At 42.9% G+C, this 12,191-nt stretch overlaps 1 protein-coding gene across 1 annotated transcript in view; it reads right to left on the reverse strand.

Annotated features, from left to right (window-relative positions):
• Positions 1 to 11,702, reverse strand: part of SUN3 (Sad1 and UNC84 domain containing 3) — a 42,753-nt gene extending 31,051 nt beyond the window's left edge. The window contains exons 1-3 of the mRNA XM_024764362.1: positions 11,581 to 11,702; positions 7,501 to 7,562; positions 117 to 220 (exon numbers count right to left, since the gene is read on the reverse strand). Coding sequence (XP_024620130.1) covers positions 117 to 220; positions 7,501 to 7,562; positions 11,581 to 11,702 — 288 coding nt within the window. The remainder of the gene's footprint in view (positions 1 to 116; positions 221 to 7,500; positions 7,563 to 11,580) is intronic.
• Positions 11,703 to 12,191: the final 489 nt, after the last annotated feature.

Below are 12,191 nucleotides of genomic sequence, written 5' to 3' on the forward strand. Positions count from 1 at the left end.
TAGACATTGCCATTGCAAAAGGGAGAAACAGGGAAGAAAGAAAGGGTAATGAATCACAAATCTAGTGTATTAGATTTTAAATGAGTGACAAACAAAATGATTTAACAAAACATCACCTGGTAATTGTAAAGCTGTGAACCATATTCTGCAATTACAGCATAAAATTGTCTGGATTTCTGAGGAAACTCTTTTTCTTTAAGCCTCATGTGATTTCTAAATCCTGTTAAGGAAAAGATTGACTTTGATTAAATAGTTTATCTGGAAACAGTTATAAGATATTTTACATTGATGAAACAAAATTTATATTTTCAGGCAGGACAAAAAAAAATTTAAGTTCTTTCTCTGTGTCCATTTGGGCCTCCTCCCTCCCTCCCTAATATGCAGTGTGCATCTGCATTACACATTATCCAGGGTTCCTCAAAGACGGGAGTGAACTTTATATAAATATCAGCATGTCATTTTGACGTATGAGCTTTTGTCTCAAAAATGTATATGTGCCTTCGACTTCTAACAGGTGGAACAGTTCTCAGAACTACTGAGAGTCTGTCTCCTGAGATATAATCCTCAGTTTGCCTTGAATAAAATTCCTCTTTTTCCTTCTTAACCTGATTGTTAATTGAATTTTTGTGGACAACATATATTAATAGAGATTTCTCTAAGCAGGGAAGCTATATCAGATTCTTGGGTGACAATAATTTTAAATGGCAGCATAAGGGGCTCAAGAACTTGTTCCTTCATTGAAACAATCATAAGCTTGCAAAGACTAACAGGACCAACTTTATTGGGATTCTGAAATCTAATCTCAAACTTACAGCAACCAGAGGACTGAAGAAAAGGGCAGATTAGTTTTGGAAAGAGAACAGTGCGACATTATTGCTCACCTGCCCTACCATCTCCCACTCCCCAGAATGGTGGCAGCGGCTGTGCAGATGGCAGCCAATGTTTCTGGTGCAGATGTTGTGCCAGGGGTCTAATACAGACATTGTTCTTCAACTAGTGTGACTCTGAGTTTTGACCTGCCTAGTGTTCCCCTGATTAGCTGGTGCAGAGGCCAACCTTTGTTTCTACCCACTCCCTTGGGCTAGAACAGTTTTCTGGGAGGCTGCAATGTCTGTTGAAAGATTTCAAGACATAAACTGGCCATGACATCTCTGAGGAAGCCCAAACATTGGACTAACTAGACAAAAACTTTATAACCCATCTGTCTTAAATATGCTCAAAAACTAAAGGAAACCATGGACAAAGAACTAAAGAAAACCAAAGAAATGAAGTATGAATAAAATGATAATACCAATAGAAAAATTATAAAAGGAACCAAATACAAATTCGGGAGCTGAAAAGTACAATAACTGAAAAGAAAAAATTCACTGAGAGGGCTCAACAGCAGATGTGAGTAGGCAAAAGAGAGAATCAATGAACTCAGAGACAGAACAATTGAAATTTTCAAGTATGATGATGAGGAGGAGAAAGAAGAATAAAGAAAGTACACAGGGCTTGAGAGACCTGCAAAACAGCCTCAAACTTAACAATGTACACTATGGGAGTCCCAGAAGAAGACAGAGCAAAAGATATCTGAATAAATAATAGCTGAAAACTTCCCAATTTGATGAAAAGCATAAATCTACACATCCAAGAAGCTCAACAAACTCTAACTAGGCTAAACTTAAGGAGACTTATACTAAGACACACTATAATCAGTCAGTCAAAAGTCAAAGACAGAGAATTAAAAATTTTTTTTACATCTTCATTGGAGTACAATTGCTTTATAATGTTGTGTTAGTTTCTACTGTACAACAAAGTAAATCAGCTATATGTATACATATATCCCCATATCCCCTCCCTCTTGAGCCTCCCTCCCACCCTTGGTAGTGTATATATGTCATTGCTACTCTCTCACTTCATCCCAGCTTCCCCTTCCCCACTGTGTCCTCAAGTCCAAAGACAGAGAATCTTGAAAAGAGCAAGATAAATACTACTTGTCAAGTACAAGGAATCCTTAATAAGAATATTATCAGATCTCTGAATATTATCAGAAACTATGGAAGCCAGAAGTTGGTGGGATGACATATTTAACATGCTGAAAGGAAAAAAAACCAAAACATGCCAACCAAGAATTCCATATCCACCCAAATCATCCTTCAAAATGAAGGGGAAATTAAGACATTCCCAGAAAACAAAAACTGAAGAAGTTATTGCCAGAATACCTGCCCTACAGTAAATGCTAAAGGGACTCCTTCAGGCCGAAGTGAAAGGGCACTAGAGAGTCAATGTCATCTGGAGAAAATCAATATCTCCAGTAAAGGCAACTATAAGTTTTAATAAGTAAATATAAAAGCCAGTATTATTGTATTTTGGCTTCGTAACTCTTTATATTTCCTGCATGATTAAAAAGACAAATGCATAAAAATAATTATAGATCTATGTTAGTGGATACAAAATATGAGGCCACAATCACCCTGATATGAAAAACAGACAAACATGTCACAAAGAAAGAAAATTACAGGCCAATATCACTGATGAACATAGATGCAAAAATCCTCAGCAAAATACTAGCAAACAGAATCCAACAGCACATTAAAAGGATCATACACCATGATCAAGTGGGGTTTATTCCAGGAATGCAAGGATTCTTCAATAAATGCAGGCAACCATAAGTTTTAATAAGTAAATATAAAAGCCAGTATTATTGTATTTTTGCTTTGTAACTCTTTATATTTCCTGCATGATTAAAAAGACAAATGCATAAAAATAATTATAGATCTATGTTAGTGGATACAAAATATGAGGCCACAACCACCCTGATATGAAAAACAGACAAAGATGTCACAAAGAAAGAAAATTACAGGCCAATATCACTGATGAACATAGATGCAAAAATCCTCAGCAAAATACTAGCAAACAGAATCCAACAGCACATTAAAAGGATCATACACCATGATCAAGTGGGGTTTATTCCAGGAATGCAAGGATTCTTCAATAAATGCCAATCAATTAATGTGATACACCATATAAACAAATCGAAGGAGAAAAACCATATGATCATCTCAACAGATGCACAGAAAGCTTTCGACAAAATTCAACACCCATTTATGATAAAAACCCTGCAGAAACTAGGTATAGAGGGAACTTTCCTCAACATATTAAAGGCCATATATGACAAACTCACAGCCAACATCGTCCTCAATGGTGAAAAATGGTGAAACCATTTCCTGTAAGATTAGGAACAAGACAAGGTTACCCACTCTCACCAATCTTATTCAACATAGTTTTGGAAGTTTTAGCCACAGCAATCAGAGAAGAAAAGGAAATAAAAGGAATCCAAAAGTAAAATAGATAGCTAGTGGGAAGCAACCTCATGGCACAGGGAGATCAGCTCCGTGCTTTGTGACCACCTAGAGGGGTGGGATGGGGAGGGTGGGAAGGAGCGAGACACAAGAACGAAGAGATATGGGAACATATGTATATGTATAACTGATTCACTTTGTTATAAAGCAGAAACTAACACACCATTGTAAAGCAATTATACTCTAATAAAGGTGTTAAAAAAAAGAGTGTAATTTTTGACAACAGCATAAAAGAGGAAGGGATGTAGCTGTATAGGAGCAGAGTATTTATATGCTGTTGAAGTTATGTTGGTACCAATTCAGGCTATATTTTATGAATTCAGAGTGTTAGTTGTAATCTCCCTGGTAGTCACCATGAAAACTTCTAAAACATATCCACAAAATGAGAAGAAAATCAAAACAGTACACTACAGGGACGTCCCTGGTGGTCCAGTGGTTAAGACTGTGTGCTTCCATTGCATGGGGCACAGGTTTGATCCCTTATCAGGGAACTAGGATCCCACATGCTGTGCGGCACAGCGAAGAAAAAAAAAACAAAAAAAATAATTAAACACAAAAGGTAATAATGAATAAAATGAGGACCAAACAAGGTATAAGACAGAGAAAACAATAGGAAAATGGCGGAATTCTTTTCTTATCAGTAATTACTTTACATGTAAATGGATTAAACTCTCCAATCAAAATAAAGACTGCCAGAATGGATTAAAAAAACATGATCCAACTATATGTTGCCTACAGGAGACACATTTTACAACTCAAACTGAAAACTATAAAAGAATGCTGAAAGGTATTTTTTAAAGATGTAAATAAATCAGGATGCTTACTATTGTTAAGATGACAATACTACCTGAAACTGTCTATAGATTCCAAGCAATCCCTGTCAAATTCCAACAATGTGGTCCAGGCATAAAGATAGACATATAGACCAATGGGATAGAATTTCACATCCAGAAATAAGCCCATACATCTATGGCTGACTGAATTTTTTGACAAGGGTGTCAAGACCATTCAATGGGGAAAATAGTCTTTTCAACAAATGATGCTGAGATAACTGCTAAAAAATGAAGTTGGATCCCTACTTCATGCTATATACAAAAATTAACTCAAAATGGATCAATGAGCTAAATATAAGAGCGAAAATCATACAACTCTCAGAAAAGACATAGAAGTAAATTGTCATGACTGAAAATTTAGTAATGGATTCTTAGATATGACACCATTAAAATTAAAACATTTTGTGCATCAAAGGACATTACTCAAAAAGTGAAAGGGCAACCTACTGAATGAAAGAAAATATCTGCAAATTATATATCTGAGAAGGGTCTAATATCCAGAATATATTAATATACAGGACTCTTACAAGTCTAACCACAAAAAGACAAAAGCCCAATCAAATGGGCAAAGGACTAGAAGAGACTTTCTCCAAAGAAGATATATAAATGTCAAACAAGCACATAAAAAGTGGCTCAATATTAGTCAATATCAATCATTAGGGAAATGCAAATCAAAACCACAATGAGACGGCACTTCACATCCACCAGGATGGCTACAATCCTAAAAAATGGAGAATAACAAGTGTCGGTGAGGATGTGTGGAAACTGGGACCATCGTACATTGCTGGTGGGAAAGTGAAATGGTGCAGCTTCTCTGGAAAAGAGTTTGGCAATTCCTCCCTAGCAATTTGCTAATAGGAATATAACACAAAGAATTGAAAAGAGGTACAGCAAGTCCACTACACGTGAACGAGTTCTGTTCTGAGAGCCAGTTCGTAAGTCCAAGTTTTTCATAAGTCCAAATACTTATAATACTTTTCCCACAAATGATACATAAAAAACAAACAAACACAAAAAATACAGAAAACATTTTAAATTCTACAGTCCAGTGCCTTGAAAAGTACAGCAGTACAGTACAAAAGCTGGCACCCAGGGGCTGGCATCGAGGGAACAGGCAAGAAATAAAGCTACTGTACTACAGTACTCTATACAGTACTGTGTAGTACACAAAAGCACAACCACTTATAGAGGATGCACACGCATGACAATGTACACCAGACATGCGAACTAAGTTATGTGATTGGACATGTGAACGTACATTCAAACCTTTGGAAGTTCACAACGTGAAGGTTCGTATGTAGAGGACTTACCGTATTCAAACAAGTACATCTATACACATGTTCATAGAAGCACTATTCACAGCAGCTGAAAGGTGGAAGCAGTGGGTGCCCATCCATAGTTGACTGGATAAACAAACTGTGGTCTATTCATACAACGGAATGTTATTCATCCACAACAAGGAATGAAGCACTTATTCATCTACAACATGGATGGGCCTCAAAAACACGATGCTTAGTGAAAGAAGCCAGACAAAAATGGTCATACATTGTATGGTTCCGTTTATATGACACATTCAGAGCATGTTAATCCTTAGAAACAGAAGGCAGATCGGTGGTTGCCAGGAGATAGGGGAGGGGGAATGGGGAGTGACTGATTCATGGGTGTGGGGTTTCTTTTGGGGTTGATGAAAATGTTTCGGAATTAGAAGTGGTAGATGTACAACACTGTGAATGCACTCAATGCCACTAAACTGTTCACTTCTAAATGGTTAGTTTTATATTATGTGGATTTCACCCCAGTAGATAAAAAAAAAGGATCTGAGGGGCTTCCCTGGTGGCGTAGTGGTTAAGAATCCACCTGCCAATACAGGGGACTCAGGTTCCAGCCCTGGTCCGGGAAGATCCCACATGCCGCGGAGCAACTAAGCCCGTGCGCCACAACTACTGAGCCTGCGCTCTAGAGCCCATGAGCCACAACTACTGAGCCCATGTGCCACAACTATTGAGCCTGCGCTCTAGAGCCGGTGCTCCACAACAAGAAAAGCCACTGCAATGGGAAACCTGCACACTGCAATGAAGAGTAGCCCCTGCTCGCTGCAACTAGAGAAAGCCCGTGCACAGCAACGAAGACCCAACGCAGCCGAAAATCAATTAAAAAAAAAAAAAGGATCTGAGTCCACTTTAATTCCATTGAAATCATTCACACATCAGTGGTGTCTAAAATGGATCTGGCCCCTTTGTGGGCAAGTGGGCAAACTTACAGTGGGGAAAGACAAAGAAGAAGTTTGCATGCACTGTGAAGATGTATCTTAAAAGATATCAAAGGAATATACGGTATTCATTTCCAAAACAAGGAAAATCCTGGGCCCAAGTAGTTCTACCGTTCACATGGCGTGTTCCTGACACAGGCAGGGAGGTGGAGCCCAAGAAGAGCAGACGTGGATCACTGTACATGGGGCTAGGGTGGAGCTGTGGGAAATCTCATCACAGAGGGTTCATGAGTCAGGGGCGGGCAGCAGCAAGGGGTCGGGGGTGCGGGGGCGGCCCCCTGAGGTTCACAGACTGAAATCAGGAGAGATAAAGACCAGGCAGCTGGAAGCAGCAGAGCCAGGAAGCGTGCAGTTCTCGGTAGGAACTGAAATATTCAAAGTCTAGTCTAGAGGTCTGCTGAGATGGGGTGGGTGCTCAGGGCCCTAAGATGCAGCTAAAGGAAGGCTGGTGCAAGCTTCACAGAGCCCTCGGTCCAGGTATCTGCATGCAGTCCCAACTAAATAGCCCCCAGTGCCATGTAAGACAGCACTTCGTGGTGAAACTGGGTGGAACTCTTTCATGGGCAGTCTACACTTCAGGTTGTCTGCATACCACAGAGCAGTTTTCCGGTGTGCTAGGGTTTGCGATGGGTGATATTTACAGTCAGAAAACTGCAAACTGCATGCTCCATCATTTCTTCAAGAATCCTATGATAAGCCAGAGCCTTTGGTTGTCAAAATCCCATAAGATGAGTCACCCAGATTTAGAAAAGGTCAATTGTATGTGTTTGCAATAAAAATATAAAGGATTCTTAACTTCACAGCAACTTCTTTCATTTTAAACTGTGATTCTAAGAGAAATAAAGTACTTGCTAAGTTTTCACAAAGATGCCCATATTACTTTTACGATCAGAAATAAAAGACAAAAAAAAAAAAAAAGGAATGGTTCAAGAGCGTGCAGTCACTTCCAGGCTCCTGTGGCATCTATTACAAATGTGAGTCATTCCACGGTGATGTCTCTCACCACACACATCCTGTGAAATGGCTTCAAGGATCATTATTTAGGAAGACTCACCTAGAAGAAGAAATGTCAGTATAAACACCATACTCGTGACAGTCTTCCATGATCGAGTTAACCTAAAAAGAAGAACAGCAAAAAGAATTTAACAACACACCACCCTTAACCTTTAATTTGAACTTTAACCTCTATACAACCAAGTCAAGAAACATGACTAGGCTGAGTATGTGAGTTAATTTAATTCCTAATCCACTATCTGTGAAATTGAGGGAAAACAGGATTCAGGCTGGTGTATATACATATTCACACATACATACATACCCCTCTCTTTCACACACATTGCTGTCATGCTGTTGCATGTTTTTATGCCTATAAATGCTTATAAAGAAGAAAACAGAGGTCTGTTTTCTTAGAGGTCTGCAATGTAGCGTGAGCCAAAGAGAAAAAAGAAAAGTCAGAGTCTGATTCTGTGGAAATTCGGTATTAAGCTAAAGAACTATGACAATGAGCAACTATCTGATAAAATTCTTGAAAGCAATCCTAACCTTTTTCCCCACTTTTTATTGAAGTACAACATACATACAGAAAAGAGCACAAACCATCACACAGCTCGGTGGACCTTCACAAAATGAACGTATCCATGTAACTTCACCCAGAACAAGGAGAGAGCACAGCGGCTGGTCAGCAGCCCCTCTGGGCCCCCATCAGACCCTGCATTTCCCGCCCCTGAAGGGCACCTCTCTCCCAGGCTCTGTGCCCACTGAGTAGGCTTCCTGGTTGGGAAGAATCGTAAACGGAACATATGTGTGGCTGATCCTCTGAATGTTTGCGAGCCATCCATGGCCTCACGCTGCGTGGCTGGAGCCCCTTCATTCTCATCACTGCAGAGTACCCCACTGTGTGAGTACACAGACGGGTACCATCCTGATGCTGGTGGGCGTTAGGGGCCGTGATGCACAACACCGTTGCAGTCTTACAAACGATGCTGCTGTGAGCGCTCTTGTCCGTGGCTTTTGATGAACACACCGTGTGTATTTCATTTAGGTGAACTCCCAAGAGAGGAACTGCTGGGTGGTAGAGTCTGTGCATATTCGGCCTCAGTAGATTTTTCCAAAGAGTTTTACAATGTGATCCCAGTTATAACCTTTCCACATCCAACTTTAAAGATGGTTTAAAAAGAAAAAAAAAAGAAAATGGCTAAAATAGGCGAATCACGTTAAGACAGAAGGCTAGGAGCTTTGGGGCAAAGTACTCTAAGGTGGCAGAATGAAATTTCTATTTAAAACGTACGAAAAACTAGGTAAAGATGAATCACTCATTAATTACAGATGGCACCTTGACGTAGCAGGAGAGGCACTGGGTCTCAACTTAGGAAAGGGGGCGTTGTTACTGAACGCAAGTCTGTGTGCCCGATGCACAGTGAGGGCAGACAAAACAGAAACGTTGGAGCGTGGAGCAGAGAAAGTTTTATTTCAGTGCCGATCAAGGAGACGGGTGGCTCACGCCTTAAAACCTCAGAACTCCCTGAAGCCTTTCAGCTAAGCCCTTTCGTAGGAAAGGCGGGGGATGGGCGAGGTTGGTTGCTGCAGGCTTCTTGGTGTCAGAGCCTTTGTTCTCGCAGCTGTCTGGGAAGGTCAGGTCACAATGTTCCTATAAACCTCCATCAAAACAAATGTTATCCTCTGTCCTGCAAGTTTTTATCTAAAGGTGTAATGCTCTTAAAGGTCGTAGACAATAAAGAGAAAGACAGGCATCAAATTCCTTCTCCACGCGTCCTTGCGGCATCATCACCCCACATCTTACTTGTTCAGGTCCCACGTCTTGACTTTCGCCCTCCGAGGTCCAGGCCATGGCTGAGGGGACGGGGGTCCCTGGGCGGGTCGGTCACCCTGCCAGGGGGCGCTCATCCAGCACACAGTCTGGGTCTTCCTGCCGGTGCCCAGGCCCCACTGAGGAATCTCAGCTGGCTGTGCCCTCAGGGCCAGGTTCCCAGGCCTGCCCAGCCATCATCACTGAGGAAGCCAGGTGCCCAGGACCCCGCCGGCCCTCAGCCTCCTCAGGCCACGCAAATGGGGACCAGGCCCCTCGGACCCTTGGAGACGGACGTGTGCCCACAGTCTGGCCACAGCGGCCTGCTGCCCGCCCCGCCCCTATGGCACTGCTGGGCCTGCATTTCAGCAAGTCCCTTGAGCAGTTTGAGTTTGGGGTTTTGACCTGTTATGAGCTAGTTTCCATCAACAGAAAGGCAGAATTCCCTGCTCCAGGCGAATGAAGAATGGCTGAGCAAGGGACCTCAAGTCTGGAAGCTGCTTCATTCACAGCGCTGCACCCTGCTCACGAGAGAGACTGGGCAAGAGGCCACTGACAAATGAATGACTCGAGAGGCTGCAGTCTACAGTCATAATTTCACACTGCTGCTGAAGAGCATTTTTTAAAAAAGAATGTCTTTCTCTTTCATAACCCTTGTCCCCCACTTGCTGTAATTAACCTAAAACCCCAGGCCACAGAAAGTAACGTTGCTGTTTAACATTATGCGAACCAGACAGGAAACAGGTTTCCTGAATTCGTTTGAGCTAGTTGACCAAATGGACAGATTTACTCCCTCAGGGATCTGCTCCTGAGCTGTACTGTCCATTGGGCTTGTAACCTGACGGCTCCCGAAGCAGCTCAGACCCCGCGGGGAGTATAGACTCAGGACCCTCAGGGAGGAAAACATTTTCCTCTCCCCTCCTAGATTCCTCTGGCTGGTCTAAGAATTAAATGGACCTGAGACAGATTAAGCAAACACAAGTTTTATAACAGGTACGTGTGAGGGAGGCCAGGAAAACGGAGTCGCTCGCCCAGATGGCTGAGACCCTCACCTCAAATACCATCTTCAGCTAAAGGCAGAAGAGGAGGTCAGGGTTGGGACTTCAGAGGGGAGGGAGGCAGTTCACATGGGGATGGAAAAGCAAGTGTCTGGTACATAAAAGCGGAGACAGTGGGACACAGAGTGGACTCTGATGTCTGGGCCCTGCCGGTCCCCACCTCTTGCCCCAAATCTTTGCAGACATCCCTCCCTGCTGATAGCTCTGTTCCAGGGACGGTCCCTTTATCTCAGTTCTTTACACAGCTAAGGGGAAGGTAAAAAGAACCTCCTGAGTCTTCTGTTTCTTCAAAATAATTGGCCTAAATGAACCCTCATGCCAAAGAGACGTATTTTATGGGGGGGGGGGGGCAAATTTTGTTCCTCTACAGAATGAGCCACCTAATTTCCCCCATATAGAATCTTTAAGTGGCTTATCCATCTACGAAAAGCAATCATGTCTATTGTCCATCCAGGGTGGTGAGAATGTGCTGAAAGCAACAGAGAGGAAGGTTTTCCCAGCCCTCTTCTCCGAACATGCATTCTTAAAACCACCATACCCCTTGAAATCTCACTGGTCACCTGGGGGATCCACTGTCTAAAGAGAGTTACTCAGGTCATGGATCCCTCCCGAGGGACTGGCTTAATGAAAATTACCACATACCTCATTAACCAAAGGTTAACTAAGCTTTTTGATTAAAGCTTAGCTGTCACCATGGCGACCGTTACTTCATTACTCTTTGTTTTGTTTTCCCAGCAGGCAGCTCCAAGGGGGCAGGTGAAGGGTCTTGGGTCTTTGGGCCACCCAAGTGGCCGGGGCTTTCCTGCTGTCTCCTCACGTGCTCTAACTAGAGGAGACAGTTATTAGCTCAAAATGTGTACCCACTAACAGCCTGTGTAGTCAATTCTCACCCAAGGACGTAACAAATGCCCTCTGTGTCCAGAGTCGTAAAGCTCAGCGCTGGACCCTACACACGACAGAGACCGGGCAAGAGGCCACTGACGAATGACCGGAGATGCTGCAGGTTACAATCACATAATTTCACACTGCTGCCAAAGTGACATTAAAAAAGAATGTCTTCTCTTTTATAACCCTTGTCCCCCACTTGCTGTAATTAACCTAAAAACCCTGCCATAGAAAGAAGACAGCAGTCCACAGAAAGTACTGGGATTCAGAGAAACGTCAGAGGCTTTCTCTATAAAGGAGGGTTATTTTCCAGGTGAACAGAGCACATAGGACACATGACACGTACACCACCAGATCTTACGGAATCCCCCCTGCAGGTACGTACCCGCTGGCGTCAGGGTTTTCCTGCTCGGAGAGCACAGTGCTCCTGCCCGGGCCGCTGCTGGCCTCCTCAGAAGGAGCCCTGAAGAGCCAGGCGCTCCACCTCGACCTGGGTCTCCCACTCATTTTCCCCACGAGGAACAAATTGCTGGTAGATGGAACACCGTCCGCTGTCTCTTTGCTACTTGATGGAAAACGTGATGCGATCCATAATGCGCTTTTTGTTGGTTTGGGTTTTGTCTTCTTACTTCTCAGGTGGCTGTCCTTCGAGGAGGAAACCGAGTGAACAAACCTTGAGATGCCTCGGGCTCTTCTGTTGCATCACCTTCTGTGACACATCACAATGGCCCAGCCCCACACAGCAGGTGCATGCGGCCCCCTCCACCAGCCAGCACACATCCTGAGTGTACATCACAGTGCTTTACGGCAGCAGCTCCCAAACATACCAGGAAATGCCAGGGTACCCGTACCCACTGTTCTCAATTTTTTTTTATTAAATTTTTTTTTTCTTTTGGCCATGCCTCACGGCATGTAGGATCTTCATTCCCCAACCAAGGATCGAACCCATGCCCCCTGCAGTGGAAATGCAGAGTCTTAACCACTGGACTGCCAGGG

This window comes from Neophocaena asiaeorientalis, unplaced genomic scaffold (assembly GCF_003031525.2).
Source record: "Neophocaena asiaeorientalis asiaeorientalis breed wild unplaced genomic scaffold, Neophocaena_asiaeorientalis_V1.1 scaffold191, whole genome shotgun sequence".
In the NCBI taxonomy this organism is placed as follows: Eukaryota; Metazoa; Chordata; class Mammalia; order Artiodactyla; family Phocoenidae; genus Neophocaena; species Neophocaena asiaeorientalis.